Here is a 27055-nt window from a genome sequence, read left to right as displayed (position 1 = left end):
TACCTATTACATATGATATTTCAATTAAAGTCATATATATGAAAACAGTGATATATACAATGATTGGTAAACCCTGGCTCTGGGGTCTGACATTCTCTAATTGCATAATTGTAAAAAAGTTACTCAGCCTTTCTATGCCTCAGTTTCTTACTTGTAAAATAATGACAGAAGCAGCCCCTACCCAATAAGCTCGTTAAATGATATACTACATTTAAGACACTTGGAGGATTATTACTATTCTTATTACTATTTAAAATACCAGTATTAAAAATAACTAAGTGACAAAAAGTCAGTCAAGATTTCATGTAAGGGCTGGGCATGGTGGCACACACTTGTAATTCCAGCTACTACTTAGTGAGGCCCTTTTCAACTCAGTGAGAGTCTGTTTCAAAATAAAGAATAAAAAATAGGGTTGGGGGGTATAGTGCCCCCAGAGTCTATCTCCAGTACCAGTAAAAAGAAGGTTTAATTTAAGGGCTGTGGGTATTATAGTTCAGTGGTAGACCACCTGCCTACAGGAGACCCTGGATTTGATTTCCCAAAACCATAATTTTTTTCTTTGAAACACATAGTCAAATAAATGCCATTTAATTTTTAATTAAGAAATTATAATGTGGCTATGGAAATCATAATTATTAAATATACACATCAAATTTTAAAATGTAAAATGCACAAATGCATACTAGACTAGCTTTTAAGTTTTTAGTTAAGAAATTTGTGACTGAAATATTTATTATTGAAAATCAGTTTCACTAATCAGTATTAGAAAGATTTCTGAATGCTCAATAGTTTAAAGAAATGATAGTAATTTGGGCCAGAAATAAACATTGTATCTTCCATAAATACAAATAGTCTTGCATTTCTAATGCTGATAAAGACATTTTATTCACTTGACTATAACTGTCATTTCTTTTACAAAAAATGCTGAATTACAAATATGAACAGATTAAAGGAGTTGCTTATGAACAATTTCAAAACCATGAATATGCAGCTAATGTCTTCAAAAGTATTCTTTTTTAACAGAGCAATACTTATTACACATACCTTGTGAACGGCTGACATGGAGGGCTCATTAAAATCATACTGAAAGATAACTTATCAAACTCTTCCAGTGTAATGCCCTAAGGAATGAACATTTAGAGAAAAGCAAAAGTAAAAATGAATAAAATGAGGAAGAAAAACACTAGCTGGTTATAACTAAACATAGAAAAAGCCAAGCATCTAAAACACAATACTTTCAAGTCAACCTCAGTTAAAGCAACTTCCCAGAACGTTCTCCTGATGAAGCAAGGCCGCTCTGAGGGCGAAGCCGGTGTGGACTCCAGGCGCCCGAGCCAGCCCAGGCCGAGCAGGGACCGAGCCCCCACGGAGTCCGAGGTAACACTGCTCTGCTTCCCGGAACCAGCACGGAAAACTTTATTTTACAATTAATGATCTCCAGCATGGGTCTGGGAAGCCTTGGAGCACCTATAAAAAGTGTTTTTTATTCTGCGAATCTTCAAAAAGCTGTAGACAGGAATAATCAAAATCATCCTTAATTTGCTCCTTTTTTATTGATTAGAAAATAGTCAAGTCACTGGTTCAGCAACTCTGTCAAGCACTCTGGTGCACATCTTTAGCCAGAAATTAAAAGAAATGAGCCCAGAATCACAACCTTCCTAATTATGAGGTGTTTCTAAGAAGTTCAAGTTCATGGGCGAGGCAGGAAATCTTCACAGTGAGAGCTGTGAAGAGCTGACTGGGCGCGCCGACTCCTCGACTGCAGTAAGTCAGTAACATACAAGGGCGGCAGGTGGCAGGTGTACCTTGAGGCAGCACCATTTTTATTTCTACTTTTATTGAGAGAATAAAAATATTCAGAAAAAGAAACTGAATTTTGTCAAATGTTTTCCGACATACTTTTGCTCTAATTATTAATATGGTGAATAATATTAAGAGAATTCCTGATCCTAAACTACTGTGTTCCTGAAACAAAGACCGCTTTGGTCAGTTATATCATTCCTCTAATATGTTTCTGATACATTTGCTCTCATATTTTACCAAAAATTAACAAATTCACATCCATCGAAACAATGTCTTCTTATTTTGTAGCATATATTAGGTATTAAACACAAATGTATTGAAGGGTCGATGCTCATGTCCTCCCTATGAACTCTGATCTTATTTTATGCATGCTTGCTCATGACAATTAGACCTTTCTCTAGGACTGTACCAATTACCATTATAAAGTAATTTTCAATGACTTTTAAAAGCTTTTGCCTTGAAATCTATCCTACCTAATATCAACCTGACCCCCCTTGTACCCTTTATTAGCATTTGGTATTTGTTAATAATTTAGGCACAATATGTTGTTCATTAAACAAGTTCCTAAATTAATTCACCAATATTTTGGAGTACCAGTTTGTGCCAGGCATTTAGCCAGGCTGGGAGGATGGACACATCCTTCTGGGGCTCCTGCCCAAGCCAAGGTTACAAACTGGTGGTTACAAATTCAAACCACTTGCAACCTAGGTAACTTGTCTTTTTGACTGAGACATTTTACTCCCAGTTAAAAACCCGTGTGTGATTTTGTTTTCAGGCCCAACCATGGGCAATACCAAGGCTTCCCAGGCAAGCCTTGTGGGAAGAGGGCCCTTCCCCAATCCGGATCTGGCGTGATGAGGCGCAGCCAAAGCTCCAGCTCTGGACAGCCATGCACTGGGCACCCTGCATTGCTGGTCCCACAGCCTTCTCCAGGGCCTTTATCTGAGCTCTCAGGCGGGCAGAGTCACCTGCCAAGGCCTCCTTTTAGGGAGAGGAGGAAATCTTGAAGACATTTTCCTCACTCCAACTCAGCACCCAGCACTGCTTCTGCTCCTCTCCCTCCTCACTGTTCCTCCCCTTGATACCAGGTGCCCTCAGTAGCGAGGCCCTCGTCCCTGGGGATCCTGGGGATCCGTGGAGAGCAGGCGGGAAGCAGGCCTTCCCTCCAGTTCTAGATTCTTGATTCCACCACAGGAGGTGAACAAAGGCTTAACTCCTTCAGCTCAGTTCTCTTCCCTAGCTCTACTAAGCTCCTGGAAATAATACTAAATAATGTCTCTAAAAATAGACCCCTTTTCCAGGTGTGGTGACACACACCTACAACCCCAGTACGTGGGAGGCTAATATAGGAAGAGGGCAAGTTCGAGGCCATTCTCAGCAACTTAGTGAGACCCTAGGCCCTCAGCAACTTAGCAAGGCCCTGTTTCAAAATACAAAATAAAAAAAGCTGGAGGTGTAGCTCAGAGGTAGACTGTCCTGGGTTTAATCCCCCGTACCTCAGAGAACCGCCTAGGCTCTCTCCTCTGACTCGCCTCTCACTTTGAGCAGGTGACCAGGTCGTTTCTAGAAGGCTCTGGAGACTACTGCCCAGGAGTTGTTGCAGGGTTTATTTTAAAAGTTTTTCACCTGCTCGAGTTAATATTTGTGTTCGGGTGTGACACTCTCTTTGGAAGCTCTAGCTACACTCATCACGGGTCCCCCTTATCCCCAGGCTCTCGCTGTCTTTACAACATTCCTCCTCCTTCTCCTGCTTTGCTTTCTCTTCCCCGAGCTCCAATCTTGGCCGCTGCTTGGCCTCAGCTGCTCCCGCCGACTTTCATTTCTGTGGTGTCTTTACTGCTCTTCTTCCTCCCAGGCCTCTGACACACTTCAAGTCTTACCACTGCTCTTTAAGTTGTCATGCATATTTATTTGCTAGCATGTTCTTAGTGCTTAAAGATCATGAAAATTTGTTTGAGTTTTCTTCTGCTTTTAGCATCATTTTTTGTTGCATATTCTGTTTCCTGCGTTTTGTTTTTGTTTCGTCTTGGTCCCGGAGACTGAACCCAGGGGAATTCTACCTTCAAGTTACAATCTCAGCCCTTTTCATTGTTTTCATAGAAACAGAGTCTTGTTAAGTTCCTGAGGCTGGCCTCGAACTTGCAATCCTCCTGTTTCAGCCTACCAAATATGAGGATTACAGATGTGCACCACCACACCAACTATATTCTGCTTTTTAATTTTTATTTCTTTCCTCTTTTAAAAACTACTAAGTCCAGCTTCTAACTGGTTCTTTTTTCATTGTTACCAGTTTTTTTTAACAGAGGCCACTTGGATCTGGAAATCTGCTGAGAGATGAGGTGAAGCAGCAGCAGCTGCAAGTGCTTCCTGACCACATGGCTGCAGGAACCCGCTGGCTCTTTGCTGTGGGACGGGCTCCAGTCCTGGCCTCACTGTGGAGCAGGCCCTGGTCCCGGCCTCGCTGTGGAGCAGCCCTCAGCCTGGCCTCACTGTGGAGCAGGCTCTAGTCCAGGCCTCACTGTGGAGCAGCCCCTGGCCTGGCCTCGCTGTGGAGCAGGCTCCAGTCCAGGCCTCACTGTGGAGCAGGCCCCAGTCCCAGCCTCGCTGTGGAGCAGGCTCCAGTCCTGGCCTCACTGTGGAGCAGCTCCCCCACCTGGCCTCGCTGTGGAGCAGCCCCCTGGCCTGGCCTCACTGTGGAGCAGGCCCCGGTCCCAGCCTCGCTGTGGAGCAGGCTCTGGTCCAGGCTTCACTGTGGAGCAGGCTCCGGTCCAGGCCTTGCTGTAGAGCAGGCTCCAGTCCTGTCCTTGCTGTGGAGCAGGCCCCGGTCACGGCCTCGCTGTGGAGCATGCCCCAGCCTGGCCTCGCTGTGGAGCAGGCTCCAATCCAGGCCTCACTGTGGAGCAGGCCCTGGTCCCAGCCTCACTGTGGAGCAGGCCCTGGTCCCAGCCTCGCTGTGGAGCAGGCTCCGGTCCCAACCTCGCTGTGGAGCAGGCTCTGGTCCAGACCTCACTGTGGAGCAGCCCCCCCCCCAAGCCTGGCCTCGCTGTGGAGCAGCCCCCCGGTCCCAGCCTCGCTGTGGAGCAGGCTCTAGTCCTGTCCTTGCTGTGGAGCAGGCCCCGGTCCTGGCCTCGCTGTGAAGCAGGTTCCCAGTCCCCGTCACCATGATAAGGACGTCTACAGAGGCTGCAGTAGATGCTCTGTACTAGTGGGCTATAGGTTTTAATATCTCCTCTCCTGACTTTCAACAACCACTGACAAACAATTATGAAATAAATTTTTTTCTTCTTGCCTACCATTCTCTCCTTCTTGGTTCTTCCTACACAAGCTATGTAGTGATTGCATGCAATTCTGTCATCTGTCATCTGGTAAAAGATGAAATGCTAATATCTTCCTCCTAAGCATTTTTATTTATATGATTTATCTTCCAATCTTTCAGCTGCCAGAAACCATGACTTGCAGTGTTTCCCAATCACATTTTCTTTCCTATTTACATGTTACAATAATACTACTCACTTCGATCGTCTTGGCCAGTAGTGGCGTATGAGGAAAATTATGCTTGTACACTTGGTTAGCGACAGTGTTCACATCGATGGCAGCCACCACTTGAGCAGGTACACGGCTCTCTGTAATGATAACAGGACATCTCGAAAAGAGAAGTCTTTGATATCAGTTTGCTCATCATAGAGAAAAATCAAAATAGCGGAATTTAGTAATGGATTTCCTCAATTATCTAGCTAGATCTCAGACCTGCATGGAAGCCCAGGCAAGGAGGAACCAGGCATGTAGTAGAATACCTGAATATGTAATTCTAGTTAATTGCTTTAACGGTATCCCAATTCTAAAAATAAGATTTAAATTTTAGTCATTTACCTCAAATATTTTCTTTCCTCTCTCATTAAGATCTATGCTTATGAGTCAAATAGGAAGTTTTCCCAAGTTAAAACAACTCAGAAAAGGAAACTCATATTTTAAAATCCATAATATTTGGAACTTTAAATAAATAATTTACCAAGTGTTTATACTCTCTTACATTAAAACAAAGCTGCTTCATAAGGCCAATGAAAATATTTTTAAGTTTTTTTAAATAATAGTTTTATAACAGTATGTGATATAATTCTCATACCACAAATTTATCTGCTTTTAAAGTTTAGATACATTTTTAAAGTGAAGTAAACAATTAATTGGTGCCCATATGTAAGACCAAAACTTAAATTTTGACAGACCAGGAGATACTATAAAATAGGGGAAGTAATTTTAAAGGCCTGCTTTTGCTGCCCATCTGTCTTGATGCCAAAAAAACCATTTATTTATTTATTTATTTATTTATTTATTTATTTATTTATTTATTTATTTTACGGAACCAGGGGCTGAACCCAGGGGCATTCTACCTCTGAGCTATACCCCTACACCCCCAAGTACTGGAATTACAAGCATGCACCACCACAGTTGCCTTAAAACAAAACATTTTTACAATGATTCAGAGAATTGTAACATATTCTTTTCTTTTATTTTTCTTTCTTTCTTTTTTTTTTTTTTTTTTTTTTGGTGGTACTGGGGATGGAACCCAGGTGCATTCAACCTTCGAACTATACCCGTAGACCTATTTTATTCTTTTAAAGGGGTTCTTTGGCCGGGCGTGGTGGCACACGCTTGTAATCCCCACGTTTGGGATGCAGAGACAGGAGGATCGTGTAGGTTTGAAGCCAGCCACGCGCGCTGGTTTAGGAGACCCTGTTTCTAAATAAAAATATAAAATAGGTCTGGGAGTGTAGCCCGGAGGTAGAAGGGCTTCCAGGAACCCCAGTACCACCAAAAAAATAATAAAATAATAATAATAATAATAATAATAATAATAATAATAAATAAAAATAAAAAAATAAAAATAAAGGGGTTCTTTGTTATTTTTGTTTTGTCGTTTGGGAAACAGGGATTGAACCCCAGAGTGACGCACCTGCAAAGCAGGTGCCTTGCCACTGAGCTATATCCCGGCCCCTGTTTTATTCTTTTATTTGGAAACCGGGTCTCATTAAGTTACAAATGGCCTAACTAAGTTGCTAAGGCTGGCCAGAAGACTGCGATCCTCCTGTCTCAGCCTCCCAACTACTGGGACTACAGGCGTGTGCCACCACACCTGGCTTAACATATTCTTTAATGGCAGTGAAAATTTTAACTCTATAATTGCAGCTGCTGCCATATTTTGGATTTACCATCCTCTTCCACACTACATGTACAAAACCAATTATGTGTAGAAAAATGTGAAAAGTTTAAAAAATAAGAGTTCCGAGACAAAAAAATCATTAGGGGAAATTTAACAATATTACATAATAGATTCAAATAGCTACTTTTTAATAACAATTTGCTGATTAATGGTTAGCTTTGCTTATCTGAAACATTAAAAAATAGATTATACTCTAAGGAGCTAGGCTTCCTAAAGCAGTTACCTAGAAATAAAACCAGATCACAGGAGACAGGGCAAGGAAAAAGGCTCATACACTCAAAGAACAAGCACAACCTTACACGGAGGCCAGCAAGAGAAGAAGCCAGAGAGAGCAACAAAGGCCCACGCCTCCAAAATGGTGCTTACTACGCCCTGCCAGACGCACCTCACACAGCCAGGTGTACAGCTCAGCATCCAACTGAAAAGTAAGGTCCCATGGCTTATATTAAATCTAAAGTTACAAATTATACCTTTGTTGAAGGCATCAGAAAAAGCTTGAAGCATAAATTGAGAAGGCTTCTAAACAAAAAAAAATTAATATCCAAGAATTAATTTGCAAAACTACAAACTGTTATAATTCAGGTCAACAACTAGGCTACTACTGATCACGTAAGGGAGCTCCAATTAAGTTAACTTCACTGTACTACTTAATCTTTTGCTAAATAAGATATACTGTAATGAGCATGATGTGGCCTGCTTGCATTTCCACTACATTTGCAGCATACAGAGATTGCCTGGAGTTGGCTAACGTGACTTTCATCTTTTTATACACTGCACACCCAGAGTGATGTGCTAAATCTGTATCATAATCAATAATTAATTTGATGTTCTGTATCATGTGCCTGGAGGTCAGAAAGCCTGACGAAAAGCAACTACCAATTGAGCGTTTCATGTAGAGATCTGAAAATCTGATGAGCTGAAAACTGTTTCTCAGGAAAAAATAGATTTCAAAGCCAATAAGCAAATACTTTGCATGAATTAATGCATGGATTTTAAACTGCCCCCAAATTAGAACATACGGCATGAACCCAGGGGCATTTTTCCTCTGACCTACACCCCAGCCCTATTTTTTATTCTTTATTTTAGAACAAGGTCTCACTAAGTTACAAAGGGCCTCACTAAGAAGCTGAGGCTGGCTGAGAACCTGCAATCTTCCTGTCTCCGCCTCCCAAATACTGAGATTACAAGTGTGTGCCACCATGCCCAGCTCCAAAAAGATTCTACTAGAGAAAAGTGGATATACAGGTTGGGTATCCCTTATCCCAGTGCTTAGGATCAGAAATGTTCTGAACTTTGGAATACTTGCATAGCTTAGGGATGGGGCACAAGTGTAAACACAAAATTCATATGTCTCATATACATCTTATACAGATAACCTAAAAATACTTTCACACAAAACTTAGTGCACCTGCATTTTGTTTTTGTTTGTTTGTTTGTTTATGGTGGTACTGGGGTTTCTGGAACTCCTTCTACCTCTGGGCTACACTCCCAGACCCATTTTTTATACTTTTTATTTTGGAAACAGGGTCTCTTAAGCCAATGCGGCTAGCTTCAAACCTGCGCGATACTCCTGTCTCTGCCTCCCAAGCGCGGGGATTACAAGCGTGCGCCACCAAGCCTGGCGGGCACCTGCATTTTTATTGTAACCAATCACATGAGGACAAGTGTGGAATTTCCTGTTTGTGGTGTTACGTTGGTGACTGAAAAGTTTTGGATTTTGAGAGCATTTTAGATTTTGGAATTTTGAATTTAGGTACTCATCCTGTAGTAATATTGGTACCCATTCAACTTGCCCTTCAAAAGAGAATTGTTTTAAAATACCTGTGTGTTTCTAGGGAAAAAAGTAAACAACAGTAGAAAAAAGCAAGGCTATCAGTTCTATCAAGATCTTAAATCCTTAAATGGTTCTCCAAAGTTTGTTTGTTAGTTTTTTGTTGTTTCGTTTTGTTTTTGTTTTGCGGAACTAGGGATTGAACTACCTCCAAGCTACACCCCCAGCCTTATTTTTTATTCGTTATTTTGAAACAGGATATCACTAAGTTGCAGAGAGCCTCACTAAGCAGACTAGGCTGGCCACGAACCTGTGATCCTCTGGTCTTAGCAAGTTATCTTGATATTTCCTAGTATACAGCTTAAATCGATAGTCTCTGAAATCTTTAAAATAAAAATTACACTGAGCCAGGCAAGTGGCTCACACTTGTAATCCAGGCACTTGGGAGGCTGAGACAGGAGGATCTCACAGGTTTGAAGACAGCCTCACCTACTTAATGAGGCTCTCAGCAACTTACTGAGACTGTTTTCAAATAAAGTATAAAATAGGTCTGGGAGTATAGCCCAGAGGTAGAAAAGTCCCTGAGTTCCACTCCCAGTACCCCCCCCACAAAAAATAAAAAATTACACTGAAATTTCACCTCACTCCACTTGAATGGCAATCATTAAAAATATAAACAATCATAACTGTTGGTGAGGATGTGGGGGAAAAGGAACATTTATACACCGTTCCGTTAGTATAACTACTATGGAAATTACTATGAATGTTCCTCAAAGACTAGAACTGGAAACATCTTATGATATTGTTATACCACTCCTCAGTGTTTTTTCAAAAAAGTTAAAGTCAGAATACTATAGTAATATATGCATATTCATGTTTATAAAGGCAAAATCACAATAGCCAAGTTATGAAACCAAACTAGGTGTGCATCAACAGAAAAACGTGGTCTATATACACACAGTGAAATTGTACTCCACCCTAAAGAACAAAATGATGTCATCTGCAGCACAAAGAGGATGGAACTGCAGAGCGTCATGCTAAGTGAGGTAGGCTAGACTCAGAAAATCAGAGCATCGGGCTGAGAAGGGGGAGGACATAACAAATAATGCACACATACAAATGGATCACTATGGCTCTCACTACCGTGTATGGCATATCAATTAAAATGTCAGAGTGGATACAATTTTATTGACTTTTGCCTACATGAGCACTCTCATTTAAGTGACCAAGGAGTAGTAATTCTCAAGAGAAAGAGAAATTAGGAAACGAGATCCTTTGGGTTCTTTTGGTAGTAGTAGGGGGAAGGGATGAGCTTTCAGTACTTTGACTATTACTTCGCCTGGTTTTTATTTATAATATTTCAGTCATCATTCTGATTTCATATTTATCAATAGGAAGCATAAGTAAAAAAAAATGGTAAGATAGCCTAGCTAGAGAAACACAATATACATGATGTTAAAAGCTTGTCAGATTGGATCTAAAGGAGATGATGAAGATATCATGCTTCTGTTTAGGAGGGCTGAGTTTTAAAAGGGAAATTTTCAGTTGACTAGCAATAATTTTCTTTCTTTTTCTGATCTCCATTTCTGGGAAAGCTGTAGAGAAGAACTTCTGCTCAGTAGTAGTATAAAAAGACAGAAGACCCCAAACTACCTGACTTACTAACTAAATAAAAAATGATTTAATGGTCCAAACATTCTGATAATATGAGAGAAAATTCAATGCTTTAAAATGCATGTAGACTAATGAGCTCACTTTGAAATAAGTAGTTGTTTAAAATTCCTTTCTTCTTTATCATTTACTTTCTAATCTGTATTTCATATAAGCTGAGCATTTAATTACCTCATTATGTTCACACCTGAGATAATTAATCAGGTATGTTAACACTGACATCTAGCTGTGAAATGGGAGATCAGTGTAATACACCCAATGTCTATTTGCTTGTGGTCCAAAGTGTCAGTTTACTTAGAAATAAAACACTAATCACAAACAGACCAAAAGGATTCCAAATTTAAAATTAATGTCAAATATTTCTATAGCAACTAGCAAAGCATAGTTCTGGGTTCTTAACAATTTTTGTACTTCAAAATCCACTAATATTCCGGGTGTGGTGGCGCACGCTTGTAATCCCCAGGCTTGGGAGGTGGAGACAGGAGGATTGTGCAGGTTCAAAGCCAGCCTCACTAGCTTAAGAGACCCTGTTTCCAAATAAAAATAGAAAATAGGTCTGCGAGTATAGCCTAGAGGTAGAAGGCCCCTGGGTTCCATCCCCAGTACCACCAAAAAAAAAAAAAAAAAAAAAAAAAAAAAAAAAATCCACTAATACTTCTATGAATAAAATATCTTAAAACATTTTTTTTTAAATCCATTCAATTTCCTTAGAACACCTACTTGGAAGTTAAGCTAATAGTCAACCAAAAACTTATTTTGGGCCAAGACATGCTTGAAATTATTATTACTAATGTCTAAGTAAACACAAGAAACCACCAGCCAAAATGTGGATAGGATTTGCTTGAGATCTGTGACCTGATGAGTTCCCTGGCACTGCATCTTAGAAACACTTTTGAAAAACTATTTTTTCAACTAAATACCAATAGAAAGATTAGATCTGGAGAAGGAAGATGTCAAATTAATGTTCAAAATGGAGCCCACTGAGGGAGTACACTGTGTTACAAGGAAGAGAAACAAACGATGAATGGATTAAAAAATTAGGGAATACAAACTAATGGAATACTACTCAGCAGTAAAGATGAACAAAATTATGTCATTTGCAGGAAGATGGATGGACTTGGAGAACATTATGTTGAGATTAGCCCTTCACAGAAAGGTCATATGATTTCTCTCCTTTGCCAAAGCAAAGGAATATGCCCCTGGGTTCAAACCCAGTACTGGAAAAAAAAAGAAAAAAGCAAGGATACAGGAGGGGCTTTAGATAATGAAGAAAAAAAAACAACAAAGCAAGGAAGGTGCACCTGCCCATGGCAGGCTGAGGGGGTAGCAAGGGAGGAATTTCTGTGGATGCTACAGATGTTATGTACATGTGTGAGTGAAGGGGTCCTGCCCGTCAGTGGCGAGGCTGATCAGGAAGGTTGAGTGCTGACGGCTCGAACACACACACACACACACACACACACACACACACGCCGGGAGTCAAGTCAAGCAAGATCTCATTTATCCCTCTTTAAGCAACATTTATATAGTACAAAACCACGAGGGGAATTTCCAATGGGGGAATAGCCTAGCCTATCGGGATAAAGATCACTAGCACGTAGTTCACAGCCAATCCCAGGCCATTCATGCGTGCAAAAGCTCCTTTAAAGGGAAAAACTACTCAGTCTCCCCACCCATAATGAATGGGGAAACCACGCCTTCGTAGCTTCCTCCAGGTGCCATCTTAGCCCCTTTTCTGCTGAATCATTTTATTGCAGAAGTTCTTAAACTTTACCTAAAGCTTTGCCTTAGCCTGCAGGCCGCTCAGGCCAAGGGAGGCTGCATCTCTTTAGGCGCTGTATGTACACGCCCCAACATCTCCCCTTTTTTCTTTTATTTTATCGGGACTGGGCCTGTCTTGGGTTGCCCCAATCGAGTAGCAGAGATTAGCCGTCATTGGATAGCACAGATCTATGCTGTACCTACTGTCTTAGGTTTCCCTAGCCCATGGGGATCTTACCCGCCATTGGTCACCAGCCCTTTAACATGTTGCGATTTCCCCCATCTGGGGAACTTGTAAAGCAGGAGAGGGGCAGTCATATTCAGAGCGCCAATCATAAGATTCATTTTCTTTGCTGGCAAGCCTTTGGTAATGCACTTCTATTTGGTTGATTTTAACAGAAACTGAACTAATCTATTAAAAACACAGAGGTCTATGATGCACAAAACTATGATAAACAGCAATGGGCCCAACAAAGGAAGAAAACAGGGCAAAAGTCCATGAAAGCTGGTCCAGAACGGATTCTCCTGAAGATCTCGTCGCCGCCTCTCCAGATCATGTTGGAGCTGTTTAATCTTATCTTGTTCCTGCAAAAATAAGCAGATGCCTCCCTTTTCTGCTATTAATAAATCCAATACCTGTCTTTTTTTGTAATACCACATAGGCTAGAGAATCTAATTGGGCTTGTAAGTCTAGGACGGTTTCTGAGACAGCCTTAATACCATCATTTGGAGGGAGAGTTTCCTATGTAACTCAAAGGCCATCCCAAGGCCAGCTGCACCCATGGCAGTTCTGGCAGTAATCTCCAGGATGATTAAGAGAGGGATGGCTTGTACTGCTCTCCTTTTTCGCCCTCCCCAATCAAAAGGGGGGGGGTGGGCATTGGTTCCTCCCCAAGGATAATATTTATATCGGGAAGCAGGGAGGCAAGGGTGCAAAGGCCTGTCCATGATGGGGGCAAAGACCCATATGCAATGCTATCGCCACAAACAAAAACCAACCTGGGAGGGGGATAAAGATTTTGGGAGGGAGATTCAACAGTAATATTTATAGAGCAAAAACTTGAACCATCAACGTTGGGTGCCCAGTAACAGGTATTATTTATTGATTTTTTTTTTTTTTTTTTTTTTGGTGGTACTGGGGTTCCTGGAAGCCCTTCTACCTCCAGGCTACACTCCCACGGGCTACACTCCCAGACCTATTTTTTAACTTTATGTGGAAACAGGGTCTCTTAAGCCAGTGAGGCTGGCTCCAAACCAGCGCAATCCTCCTGTCTCTGCCTCCCAAGCGCAGGGATTACAAGCATGCGCCACCACGCCCGGCCAATTTATTGATATTTTAAACAGCTGAACAGATAATGGGAAGGACATAGAGCAATTGGGGTGATCTAGTTTTGGGGACTCCTCTTGATTAATTAGGGCCAAGGGCTGAGGTGGTCTGACTTGAAGATAAAGCCAACAATCTCTAGCTACTTTGATGGAGGAAAAGGGAATCTCTGTGGTCCAATGCCTATGAAAAGGGGACAGGTTGTAATCTTTTGAAAATTTTAAAATATTTAGGGTTAATAATGCTTTTCTTAATTGATCATGTGGGGGTAGCAACTCCCCCTTTTGTTTTTGTACTTGAACTTTTAGGGTACGATTATATTTTTCTATTAAAGCTTGTCCTTTTGGGTTATATGGAATGCCCGTAGTGTGAATAATTTTCCATAATTGTAGGAAGGAGGCAAAATGTTGACTAATAAAACAAGGGCCATTATTAGTTTTGATTTGTTCAGGGATACCAAGAATAGCAAAACATTGAAGAAAATGACTTATAGCATGTTTTGTCTTTTCACCCAAATGAGCTGAGGCCCAATCAGCCCTGGAATAGGTATCTATGGAAACAAAAATATTCTTGAGTTTTCCAAATGGTTGAAAATGAGTTATATCCACTTGCCATAATCCACTGGGGCTTAGGCCTCTTGGATTAACTCTGGACGATTGGGGGGGGGGAGGTGTTGCAAGAAGGGTTGACATGATTTACAAGTACGAACAATTCTTTTTAAATCCTTAGTAGGGATTTGAGGATATTTGTGTTTTAATCCTCTCCAATTTACATGGGTTAATCGATGAAAATCTATGGCCTCTTCTACAGATAGGGCTTGAACTTTTGTGCAGGCCATTGCCCGTCCCTTCAGAACGGCGCTCGCCCAACTCTCAGGACCGACTGACCCATGTTCAACTGCTGTTGTTCCAACATGCCAGAGGCTGTTCTCCTTGGAGACCTGCTGCGGATATGGGTACGGCCCGGCGCGAGATTTAGACCCTCTCCCCCGGATTTTCAAGGGCCAGCGAGAGCTCACGGGACGTCGCCGGAACCATGACGCTTTCCAAGGCACAGGCCCCTCTCTTGGAGTGAACCCATTCCAGGGCGCCCTGCCCTTCACAAAAAAAGAGAACTCTCCCCGGGGCTCCCGCCGGCTTCTCCGGGATCGGTCGCGTTACTGCACTGGACGCCTCGTGGCGACCATCTCCGCCACTTCGGATTCGGGGATCTGAACCCGACTCCCTTTCGATCGGCTCCAGTATCAATTAAACATTTATAATTTTTATCTTCAATTGTGACGACCATCTTGGGTCTTAACCCGGTCACCAGAGGTACTGTCCAATGGGTCTCGGTGGAACCGTTCCCCTTTTTTAACGGGGCTGGGGGAAGCCCCCTTTGGGAGTTTAAAGGCTCCCCCTTTAAGTTAAATTTGGACCGGCAGTCCGGGGCCCAATGAAAGCCCTTACGGCATTTGGGGCACCGTACCAAGCTAAAAGCGAGAGTGGCCTGGAGGTTATCCCTCTGCAGCTGGACTGGCCGGGAGACTGGCTTCACAGGAAAAGTATTTTACACTCTCAAGAGGTCTGAAAAGGAAGAGTGCTTGCTGGCCTTTGTACTGTAGATTTAGAATACAGGCAGAGGGCTGGAGTTGCAGTTACCCTGTTAGACCAAGAAGAGGAGGAGAGCCACTCTGGAGGGCTGATAAAGCTGAGAACTGAAAGGAGGTAAGCTAAATGACCTCAGGGGGTCACACGGCAGCCTAGGTTAGCACATCTAGACATATTTAACATGAGAAAGAAACTTCTACCTTCTTTAAATCACTATTATCCTGGATGTTTCTATTACTGACAAACTTAGTCATAATAGAACCCTAAATCTAATCTTAATAGATACCTCAGTTGTTTAGATGAGGGCACGAGCAATCGTGTGTGTGTGTGTGTGTGTGTTTGTGTGTGTGTGTGTGTGTGTGTGTGTGTGTGTGTGTAATAAAAAGAGAATTTCAGGTTTATTTCCTATTTAGACGAGATCAGTTTTCTTCACAAATGCTGGTTCTTTTGTGCAAAGTACTTTACTAGGATATACAGAGGTTGCTATGTAAGATCCAGGAGTTTTAAAAGAATGCCCCTGGGTTCCATCCCCAGTACCACAGAAAAAAAAAAAAAAAGTAAAACAACATTGTTTTTCCCTATGGTGCAAGAATTCTTCTCTTAATATATAAGATTATTTTTCCTCAGTTTTTCTTAAGAAATGAATTTCCTCCGGGCATGGTGGCATACGCTTGTAATCCCCGCACTTGGAAGGCGGAGACAAGAGGATCCCGCAGGTTCTAAGCCAGCAATGCTGGCTTAAGAGACCCTGTTTCCAAATAAAAATAGTATAAAAATAGGTCTGGGAGTGTAACCCGGAGCCGGAGGTAGAAGAGTTTCCAGAAACCCCAGTACCACCAAAAAAAAAGAAAAAGAACAAGAAAAAGAAATGAATTTCCACCAAGCAAATATTCTCATGGCTTTTTATTTATTTATTTTCATTACTTTTTATACTTTATATTTTATTTATATATTCTCATTACTATTTATTTATTTATTTATTTATGGTGGTACTGGGGGTAAAGCCCAGAGGCTTTCTACCTCCGGTCTACACTCCCAGACCTATTTTATATTTTATTTGGAAACAGGGTCTCACTAAGTTTCTGAGAGCCTCACTAAGTAGCTGAGGCTGGCTTCGAACCTGTGTGATCCTCCTGTCTTACAAGCTTGAGCCTCCATGCCTGGCTTTCTCATTACTTTTTTAAAAGTCACATCTGTGTTCTCCTGAGGAAGAAAATGCTGGCCCTTGATTTAAGAAAATATAGTTATGAATTTATAAAACATTTCAAATTGATTAAACAACAAATTAAAGATCTAATATGAAAAATATTATCTACAATAATAATATTAGTAACAATATTATATTATACTCAAAATCTCAAAAACAAAATTGCTGAAATTCTGGCACAATTAAAATTGACCTCACTGTTTTCTAGTTTCAGTAAACTCTTGTTAAATATTTTTGCATAGCTAATTTAGCATAATATTGATTAGTTGAAAGAGAAAAAACAACTACCACTAAGGAAGCTCTGTTTCCTCTTTGAACCTGTGCAATCCTCCTGTCTCAGCCTCCCAAGTACTGGGATTACAAGTATACACCACCACGCCCGGCAAGTCTGTATATTTTAAAATTATATTTTGGCAAAAATCTTCTCCCATTCTGTTAGCTATCGGTAGAGGTCCTTGATAGTCTCCTTTACTGTACAGAAGCTCTTCAGTTTAATGCAATACCATGTATTGATTCGGTTTTTATTTTCTTGTGCCTTTGGGGTCCTGTTGAGAAAGTTTTTACCTGTGTTGATGTGATGCCTATGCGTTCTTCAAGAAGCCTCACGGTCTCTGGTCTAATTTCCAAGTCTTGGAATCATCTTGAATTGACTTCTATGCAGGGTGAGAAAGTGGGATTTATTTCCCTTTTTCTGCATATAGTTAACCAGTTTTGTCAACACCATTTGTTGAATGGGTTATCTTTTTTCCAGTGTATGCTTTTGGCCCCTTTGTCAAAAATCAATTGGCTGTAAGAATGCGGATTTGTTTCTGAGTCTTCTATTCCACACCATTGGTCTATGTATTTGTTTTTGTGCCAGTACCATACTGTTTTTATTACTATGGTTCTGTAGTATACTTTAAAGTTAGGCATTGTGATTCTTCCCGCATGCTTTTTGTTGCTGAGAACTACTTTGGCTATTCTGGGTTTTTTTGTTGTTACAAATGAATTTAAGGACTGATTTTTCTGTCTGTGAGAAATGACCTTGGTAATTTAATGGGTATTGGATTGAATCTGAAGATCACTTTTGGAAGTATGGCCATTTTGATGATATTTATTCAGCCTATCTGGAAGATCTTTCTATCTTCTAAGGTATTCTTTGATTTCTTATTTCAATGTTTTATAATTTTCTTTGTAGAAGTCTTTTACCTGCTTGATTAAGTTTATTCCTAAGTATTTTATTTTATTTTTTTGTGAGATAGGCTGAGTGGAAATGTTCTCTGGATTTCTTTTTCAGTGGACTAATATCTACAATATATAGAGAAATCAACACTAAAAAAAACTCAACACTAAGAAAACAAATAACCAAATTAAAAAATGGGCAATTGAACTAAATAGACACTTCACGAAAGGAGAAATTCAAATGGCCAATAAATGCATGAACTACTCAAAATCATTAGCAATCAGAGAGATATAAATCAAAACTACCCTGAGATTTCACCTACTCCAACAAGAATGGTAATCATTCAAAACAAAAACAACAAGAAATGCTGGCAAAGAGTTATGAAGTGGGAACTCTAAAACATTGTTGGTAGGACAGCAAATTAGTGCAGCCACTTTAGAAAACTGTATGGAGGATCCTCAGAAGAATGGGAACAAACTTAACATATGATCCAGCAATGCCACTTCTGGGTATCTACCCAAAAGAATGGAAACCAAACCACCAAATATTAGCATGCATATATGTTCATAGCTGTACAATTTACTGTTGCCAAACTATGGAACCAGCCAAGATGTCTATCAACAGATGAATGGATTAAAAAACCGTGGGATATGTACACAATGGAATTTTACTCAGCCATAAAGAAAAACACAATTACATCATTTACGGGGAAATGGATGGAACTGGAGGACATTATGCTAAGTGAGATTAGTCAGTCCCAAAAAATAAGAAATCAGATGCCCTCCCTAATATGTAGAAGTTAGGGAGAAAATGGGTCATAGGATGAACTCTAGATGAAGAAGGAGATAATGTAGATGAGCAAATAGGGCAACCTAACTGAGGGGATGGGGGAGGAGAGGGAAATTCTCTAATGCACATGATGTTCTTTAACAAACATATCAAAGTCAATCACTAAGCCAAACATGAGAAGCAGGAAGGGGGAAGAGAATGGGATGGGAACTGGGTAAGGGCTAATTGGGTGATGTGTGTGTGTACGCCTCTACCACCTTGTGCTCTATTAAGATGAATGACTACAATGCACCAACAAAAAATTTTTTAAAAATTATATTTTGTTTAAAGGAAAAATAGCCGGATGTGGTGGCGCACGCTTGTAATCCCAGCATTCGGGAGGCTGAGACTGGAGGATCACGGTTTGCAGACAGCCTCAGCTACTTAGTGAGGCTCTCTGCAACTTAGTGAGACCCTGTTTCAAAATAAAGAATAAAAAATAGGACAGGGGGTGTAGCTCGGAAGTCAAATGCCCCTGGATTCCATCCCCAGACCCGCAAAAATAAATAAATAAACCTTCATCTGTTTTTGTTTCTTTTAGAAAGCCTATATTTTAAAAACCTCATGAAGGGAGACTATCAGTGTTCAAAGACTTTAAATGGATATGTTTATTTATAAACTACACACACACATCAATATGCATAACACCTAATATCAATTTTTAAATGATAGCATTAGAGGCTCTTTCTCTGAGTTCACATCAGTCAATTTGTACTTATAGGACTCCCCAGGGTTCTTTCTAGGTTGTAATCAAATCATTCCATGGCACGGAAGTCTTTGGTGACTCACCACTGTCTCTTGATAAAACCCAAATTCCTTAGCACAATCTGTCCTTGTCCGGCCTCCTCTCTTGACACTGCCCTAGACCAATCCCAGGCTCTTCCAAGTCACACACACACACACACACACACACACACACACACACACACACACACACTTTCCCCCATCTAGTACCAAAGAGCACATAGAGAACCAAAGTGAGTTTTATTCCTCAATCCCAGCGATCTGCACCTTGTTTAAAGACCTGGCCCACACTGCCCAGCCCGACGCTATTTCCTCTGTTCTAAGTCATTCTGACTTGCCCTCGATCAGGCATGAATTCTTCCCTGGGCTTTCGCTGGCTGCCCACTCTCTGGGCACACTCTAGGCTTCCTCATACAGGTGCCTCCTGACCAAGCCCAGGCCACATCCATGCAGCTGGGCAACCTCAGCATCTGGGCAGCACACCTGGCACCCCATGACCTCCTGACACCCCTTGATAAACAGATGCAGAATGAGCGAAGTGCATCTAAACTCAGCTCTGACCACTGTCAGTTACCCTCAAGTGTCCAGTACAGAAATAAATGGGACCGCGTTACACTAACATGCTTTTGTGCAGCAAAGGACACCAATTATGGGTGTTGGAGCCAGAACTCTATTATGGGGCTACTCAATCACCTATTTCTATTAAATAACAAATATGGAGTTACTTATAAATGGTATCTCCAAAGATTTTTAAGGAGCATGTAATATTTTCATTCGAACAGTCTAATTTACTCTTATGGTCATTAACCTAACTAGTCCATATCTTAAAGTCTGCCCTAAGGAAGAATTTGAACAAGTATGTGAAGATTTAAGTGTAAGTATGTAAAGATTTAAGTGTCTATTCTCATACATGCATATATTAGTACATGCATGTATGAGTCTCATACATACATGTATGTACTATATGCATGTATGAGAATAGACAAGTTAAAAATTATAATCCATATTACTGACCTAAAGTGAGACACATACTATTCACTAACACAAAGCAAATTAGAGAATAACTTGTTGAGTAATGATCCAGGTTTTGTAAAGTATATGTGTAAGTGACATGTGCACGAAATTAAGAGAGAAAAAAACAAGTGTCAATAGCAGTTATCTATTTAGATATCTAGAAGTGATGAAATTTTGAAGGCAGTATTTTTACTTCTTCCTTTCAATTATTTTAGGTTTTTTTTTTTCTTTCTGTATGTTGTACTGGGAATTGAACCCAGGGGCATTTTACCTCTGAATTTACCTCAAATTAGTTTTTAGTTTGAAACAGGATTTCACTAAAATGATGAGGCTGGCCTTGAACCTACAATCCTCCTGCCTCAGCCTCCCAAGTACTAGGATTACAGGCCTGGGCCACCATGGTGGGCTTGACTTTGTAACAATGAGGATATAGTACTTTTATATTCAGTACAAAGCAAATGAACAAAGAACTATTTTGATCAGGAACAGAAGAATTCGTACCTCCCTTGGTTATAACCCTGAGCGGGGATGGAGGGAAGAAAAGTATCAGAACAGACAAAAATAGTCTGGGCAAATTCTCAACACCAGTTAGCCCGTGGAAACACACACACTCCAGTAAACTGTTACAAAACTCTTCCCACCAACACAACAACAATCAAAAGAAAAAATTAAAGATGAGCAAAGTAGCATATGGCCAAAAATGTAATGTTGAAAGCTATTTATATGAGATTCAAAGGATAGAAACTAAATAGTTAAGCAGTGCAAGCACACGTGACCCGGCCAATTACAGATTGTGAATGAGTTTTACATAAATTTGCTACGTGCATACGCATTTGTGAATGTTATATAACCATAAAGTGCTGACAATGTTACTTGCTGATGCTGTCTCATAAGGTGACAAATTTCTGACCTATTCGGGGAAAAGTCAATGGAAATTGAAAATGACGTCAGCAATACTAATTGCGCTGTATCTAGTTAACTGCAGATGTTAAATGACTTGGTGTGAAAATATAATTAAGTCATCACTCATAACGATCCCCGAACTGACCTAACAAAAATCCTCTCTAAATGTGCTCTGCCATGCTGAGCCCTCTGTGCTGCATGGTTTATCCTCGAGAGCTTAAAGTCTTTATCACTATTGGCTTAAAGTTTCAGATTCTGCCCTCCAAATGTTATGGTGTAATCTCTGCTCCTAGCAGCTCTTAAAAAAGAAGTTTCACAGTCCTGCACTAGGCTAGAAAGCTAAGCTAGACACCAGAGCTGTGCAGTTCAGTGGCTCCCTTCCTCACTTCCCCTCTCTAAGCCTCCTCCTGTCTGTATGAATCTGTTTTCATGAAGCCACATAATAGCAAAATGAGGTATTATTTTTTATCAAAGCTTTCTTAGGCACATAGTAATGGAGAGGGTGTGTGTGTGTGTGTGTGTGTGTGTGTGTGTGTTTTCATACACTCCAAGGAAGTAAGATTCAGGATATGGATATCTATCTACTTATCTATCTTTTTTGCTTTTTTTCTGTTTAAATTTTAGCTTTTACATGTCCAGCTGTGTGACATAAGCAAGTTGCTTAAGCTCTCGAAAGCTCAGTGTCTTCATTTGTAAAAGGATAGTAAAGTAATTTCAGTTTTCTGAGGATTAAATGAGTTGATATCTTAAACTAGTTTCCAACTACAGTAATATTTTATAAAAATTGTCATATCATCAAAAGTGAAAAAAACTTTAAGATGCTAGAAAGGACAGGGTATGATCCAAACTCTCGGCTGATGTGAGCATCAATTAAGGTTTGATATTTCAGTGAGTTCTGGGAACGTGCATGTCAAGTTTTAAAAGTTACTTTGGGCTTATCAGTACATATCTTAAGGATGGTAAGCAGAATAATGACCCCCAACTATGTCCACACACTAATTCCTGAAACCTATAAAGCATGTTACCTTACTCGGCAATGCAGACATGGACAGCTTGAGATTTTCCAGGATCAATTACACAGGTGGGCCCAGTGTAATCACAAGGACAGAGGTAGGTCACAGTCAGAGAAGGGGATGCAAAGAGAAGAGAGAGAGAGAGAGAGAGAGAGAGAGAGAGAGAGAGAGAGAGAGAGAGAGAACGCGCGCGTGTGTGTAAATATTTACTCCTGCTTTATTTCCAGTCTAAAATCCACAAGTGGGAGTCTAATTGATGTTTCCATGGGTTTCACTTACAGTTCAAACTCTAACTACAAAATAAACTTCATTATTTCTTGCTATCTCCCATCCATGGTCTGCAACTATATATAGTAAATCACCTAGACAGAAACCTGGCTACTTAGCATTCAAGTAACTAATGTATGTTACTGACTTTTAGCTTATACGTGTCCCCTGAACAAAGGCTTTCACCAGTCGTCAGCTCAGTTCACCATCTCAACCATCATCTCCTAACCCTTCCTCCAGTCCACACTCCCTTACGGCCAGAGGGTAAAATGTGTAATCCACAACTAAGACAGATTCACTAACTAGATCTGTAAGATAAAAAGCTAAGCACCTTAGCAGGTTGTCAACGCCATTACATAATTGAGTAACTCTACCTTAACATTTCTTACTAACAACATACTTTCCACAGTGTGATATTTTCCTGGTACGTATACATCTCCACCTAGAAATGCCATTCATGTCTCTGAGTCTGGATGGCATGTTCCTTCTGTGTGGTGTCTCCTTCCCCTTATTATCTGGAAAGCTCCAATCATCATTAAAAGTCCTGCTTGGAAAAAATATAACAAAACTAAAGGACAAATCACCAACAGATAAAGATAGGTTAAAGGGACAGGAGCAATTGATATCCTACACATAATAAATGCTCTTTCAAAGAAATAAAAAAAGAAAAATGATAATATAAACAAGTTACAAAGCATATGGAAATGTTCAATTTCCTGACATCAGTGTATCTTACCATATACTATATACCAGGAACAAATGTGTACTAAGTGCATGGTGTTTCATTAAATACTCCTAACACATTCAGGAGGCTGAGACTGGAGGGTCACGGTTCGCAGACAGCCTCAGCTACTTAGTGAGATCCTTCGCAACTTAGAGAAACCCTGTTTCAAAATAAAAAGAATAAAAAATAGGGCAGAGGGTGTAGCTCAGAGGTCGAATACCCCTGGGTTCCATCCCCAGACCCACAATAAATAAAGAAAGAAATCCTCCTAACAACCCTAGAAAGTTAGTAATATGTTCCTGATTTTATCAATAAGGTAACCCAACAATGAAGTCAGTTACAAAACGATGTGAAAAAAGAAAAGAATTAACACTTATTGAGTCCCTGTGTTATATTTTTTAACTAAATCCCACAATTAGGTACCGAGGCTCAGAAAGGTTAACTACCTTTTCAAGATCCACACAACTATTATGAGGCAGAACTCTGTGGTTTCTAAATAATGGTACTGATTTGTGTCGCTCAGAGAAACATGTGGAATAATTCCGAAAGCTCCGGGAGGGAGGCCAGAGAAGAAGTACCAAGTGAGCGCAGACTGGAAGCTCTGTCTCACCTGCTAGAGACGTGCGGCTCCATGCTTACACAGCCCAGACGCTGCCTCTCCCACTGCTGCTAAAGAGATGTTTTCACTTGGCTGACTCTCTTTACACAAAACTTTACAGACTACAGAGGCATAAGTAATACCTAAGAGTGTACTAAGTCGTTCCTATTCAGGGGAAACATAAAGAATATAGTGGATGTTGTTGTATTTGTGGCTCTCTAGAATCTTTGCTTATGTTCCTCTGTTTGAATCTTTGCCACACGAGTCCTTTCTCCCCCAAACAAATGTCAAACTCACTTTCCAAGGTTCGTGTGCTTAGCAGTAGAGTGGAGTCTAATGCCCACAAACCACCTGTACTCAGGTAAAAGGTCAATTCAAAAGTAGCAATGTGAGCCTGGCGTGGTGGCACAGGCTTGTAATCCCTGCGCTTGGGAGGCAGAGACAGGAGGATCGCGAGGGTTCAAAGCCAACCTCGTTGGCTTAAGAGACCCTGTTTCCAAATAAAAATATAGAATAGGTCTGGGAGTGTAGCCCGGAGAAGGGTTCCACCATCCCCAGTACCACCAAAACAAACCAAAACCAAAACGAAAAGTAGCAATGTGAGAAAGTAAATGAGAAAATCCATCTCTTTGGCAAGGAAGGTGGCAGACCAATCACCTTTCAGGACAAAACTGTGGTGATATTTGTGGCATCTAGTCCCCAGCACTGCCGCAGGCTGTGATGTCAGCACAGGGGTTTACCGGGGCACCCAGCACGTGCTCTGGACTGTGCTCCGGCTGACCTCACCTGTTTGCTGGGTGTCCCATGGATCCAGGAGCTTCCAAGCCTTCTTTAAATTGTTTGCTGCTTATTTTAACTAGAGAGCGAATTCTATGGTTTGCAGTTGAGAAATGTGTATGATATAAAGTGATAATAATTTGGGCTAAACCACTATATTTTTACCAAAATGTTGACAGAATAATTATCGATTCACTAATAAAGTCAACAGTCATCTTAGGAGAGCCTGTGAGAAGAAAGGCACTGTGTTGGAGGCTACAGTACAACATGTGGACTATGTAAACACACAGGCATGCAGATATAAAGTTTCATAAAATTTAGAAACTATGAAAGCATCTATGTAACGACTGCAACAATGCATTTGTACTTTGTATATACTTATAAAGATAAAAAATTTTATTGAGTTTTTAAAATGTTCATTGGGGTTGGGCAAATCTATCATGTTGCTAAAGAAATTAAATATGCTTTTTATAACTATTAAAGTCATTAATATAAGAAAATATTTGCAACTTATATAACTGATAAGGGGTTAATACCCAGGATATATAAAGAACTACAACTCAACAATAAAAAGAACCAAAAATTCCAAATCGTGCCAAGGACTTCAGTAGATAATTCTCAAAAGAAGATATAATAACCAACAAGCACATGAAAAGAATCTCAACAACTTGTGTTACTAAGGAAATACAAATCAAAATGACAATGGGAAATCAATACATATGCATTGGCATGGCTATTATTTTAGAAAAATACAAATAGAAAATGTGAATATAAGCAAATGAACTCTAATGTTCTGTTGATGGGAATGTAAAATTATACAGCTGTTGCGGGAAAGTTTGGTACTTCCTCAAAGAGCTAAGCATTTAACATATGATTCAGCAAGTCCATTCCTAGGAATACCCCTTCAAAACTGAAAGCAAGGGCTGGAGCAGATACTTATACACTTATATTTGTGTGTAAGTAAATCTAGTAAGTCTTTGTATAAGACCTATCACTCAGCAATCTAATGAATCTCTGTATAAGACCTATCAACTAAGATATCACAGCAAAAATAAGCTAGAATGGAAAAGTCTGAGGTTAGTCTAGAATCAAAGCCTCTGCTCAGAAAATTTGTATGCTGAACACCTCCGATATTGTAGCTTAAGGTGTTAGCTCTTGTTGCCTTTGTTAGTAAAAAGGGAAGTAAGGAAGTTTCTGTTTTATGGTTGTCTTAGAAACATTAGCATAAACATGCACTGTGTGAGGCCCTGGGTTCAATTCCCAGAACCGCAAAACAAAGTAGAAATAAAACATAAACGTTCAAAGTATGTCACTCCAAATTCCAAGTGCCTAAACCTTGGAGCAAGTACCTGCCATGAAACGGCCCACTCAATATTTTTGAGTGAATATCAGCCAAAGTAAACCTTACGGTTGCAACTCGGCACCAAAGAAACTAAAACGCTCATAATAAAAAGGAGATAAAAAGTCACAGTGGTAAGAATTTAAAATATGTCGAGATGCTACGATGTATCAGACACTAATAAGCATTTCAAATGCTTTATCTCGAATCATCACAATAATCTCTCTCTCAAAGTGGTGTTTCCAACTTAGAAACCAGGTAGCAGGTTTTAAAATGTTAAAGAACACGCCCAAGGTCACTCTGCAACAAAATGAGAATTCAAGTTTGAACTCAGTTCTCTAAATGTAGAACTGTACGTGTCTTCCTTGTAAGCTTGCCCTACAGTCCTATTTACACCAACCTATTTACTACCCTCCATCTGGGATCATAGTTAGCATCCTACTGAGCTCCCTCCTCCGCCCGCTGTGACTTTCCTCCGAGGTAAAGGACCTAGTCCCCATCTTCTGAGTAACAGCACACTTAGAGCCTGGAGTAGTCTCACGCCTGTAATCCCAGTGCTTGGGAGGTTGAGACAGGAGGACTGTAGGTTCGAGTAGAGCTTCAGCAAGTAGTGAGAGTCTCAGCAACCTAGTGAGTCTTTGTTTCAAAACAAAAATAAAATAGGGCTTAGGGGTGTAATTCGTGGTTAGAATGCCCGTGGGCTAAATCCACAGTACAACACACACACACACACACACACACACACACACACACACACACACAGTGGAGCTTGGCACTAGACGGAGGTAGGCTCCAGTTTAGTTTCTTTACAGCCTTGAGAATCCCTCCTCGCAAGCCACAAGCCAGCTCCCACCGCGCTGACCAAGGACCGGGCCTGGACAGGGGCAGACAAGGCAGACGCACTAGGCGGTTTCCAGGGCAACCGAGCGCCTCGACCCCCCCGCTTCCGCCCGAGCGTCCCGCCGCCCCGCCCCGCCCCGCCCCGCCCCGGCGCGGAGCTCGGAGGAGCGCCCGAGACCCAGTCGGGGGGCGCGGGCCGTCCTCTCACCTCTCAGAGCGTGGTGCATGCCCCCGATGCCGCTGTACAGCTCCAGGACCCGCAGGGGCTCCATGCTCTCGCCGCCGCCGCTTGGGAACTAGGCCTGCCGGTCCGTCCGCTCCGCCTCCCGGCTCCCGCGCCGCTCCCTGCGCATATGGTTCCGCGGCTTTTCAGTTCCCCCACTCTGATGGCTCTGGCTCAGAACTTCACCGCGCAGTGAAGTGAGTCCTAGGGGCAGAGGGGCCAGCAGGGAGACAAAGGACCGAAAATAATAGGTCTCCCAAGCGAAGAGCAAGCCACTCC

General features: G+C 41.0%; 1 protein-coding gene across 4 annotated transcripts in view; it reads right to left on the bottom strand.

The window, feature by feature from the left end:
• TRDMT1 (tRNA aspartic acid methyltransferase 1) overlaps positions 1 to 26825 on the bottom strand; it is a gene marked incomplete at both ends in the record, with an annotated part of 37165 nt that extends 10340 nt beyond the window's left edge. For 3 of the 4 annotated variants that reach the window (XM_080717107.1, XM_080717108.1, XM_080717109.1), the window contains 3 exons: positions 1045 to 1121; positions 5317 to 5426; positions 26762 to 26825. In XM_080717107.1, coding sequence (XP_080573233.1) covers positions 1045 to 1121; positions 5317 to 5426; positions 26762 to 26825 — 251 coding nt within the window. Of the gene's footprint in view, positions 1 to 1044; positions 1122 to 5316; positions 5427 to 26761 lie in introns of those variants that run through there. The other variant, XM_080717110.1, reaches the window with a different exon arrangement.
• Between the last annotated feature and the right edge of the window lie 230 nt (positions 26826 to 27055).

The sequence above is a fragment of the Muscardinus avellanarius genome, assembly GCF_963383645.1.
Source record: "Muscardinus avellanarius genome assembly, chromosome: 20".
Classification (NCBI taxonomy): domain Eukaryota; kingdom Metazoa; phylum Chordata; class Mammalia; order Rodentia; family Gliridae; genus Muscardinus; species Muscardinus avellanarius.
The sequence above is the reverse complement of the archived record's forward strand: the minus strand, read 5'-3'. Positions and strand labels throughout refer to the sequence as shown.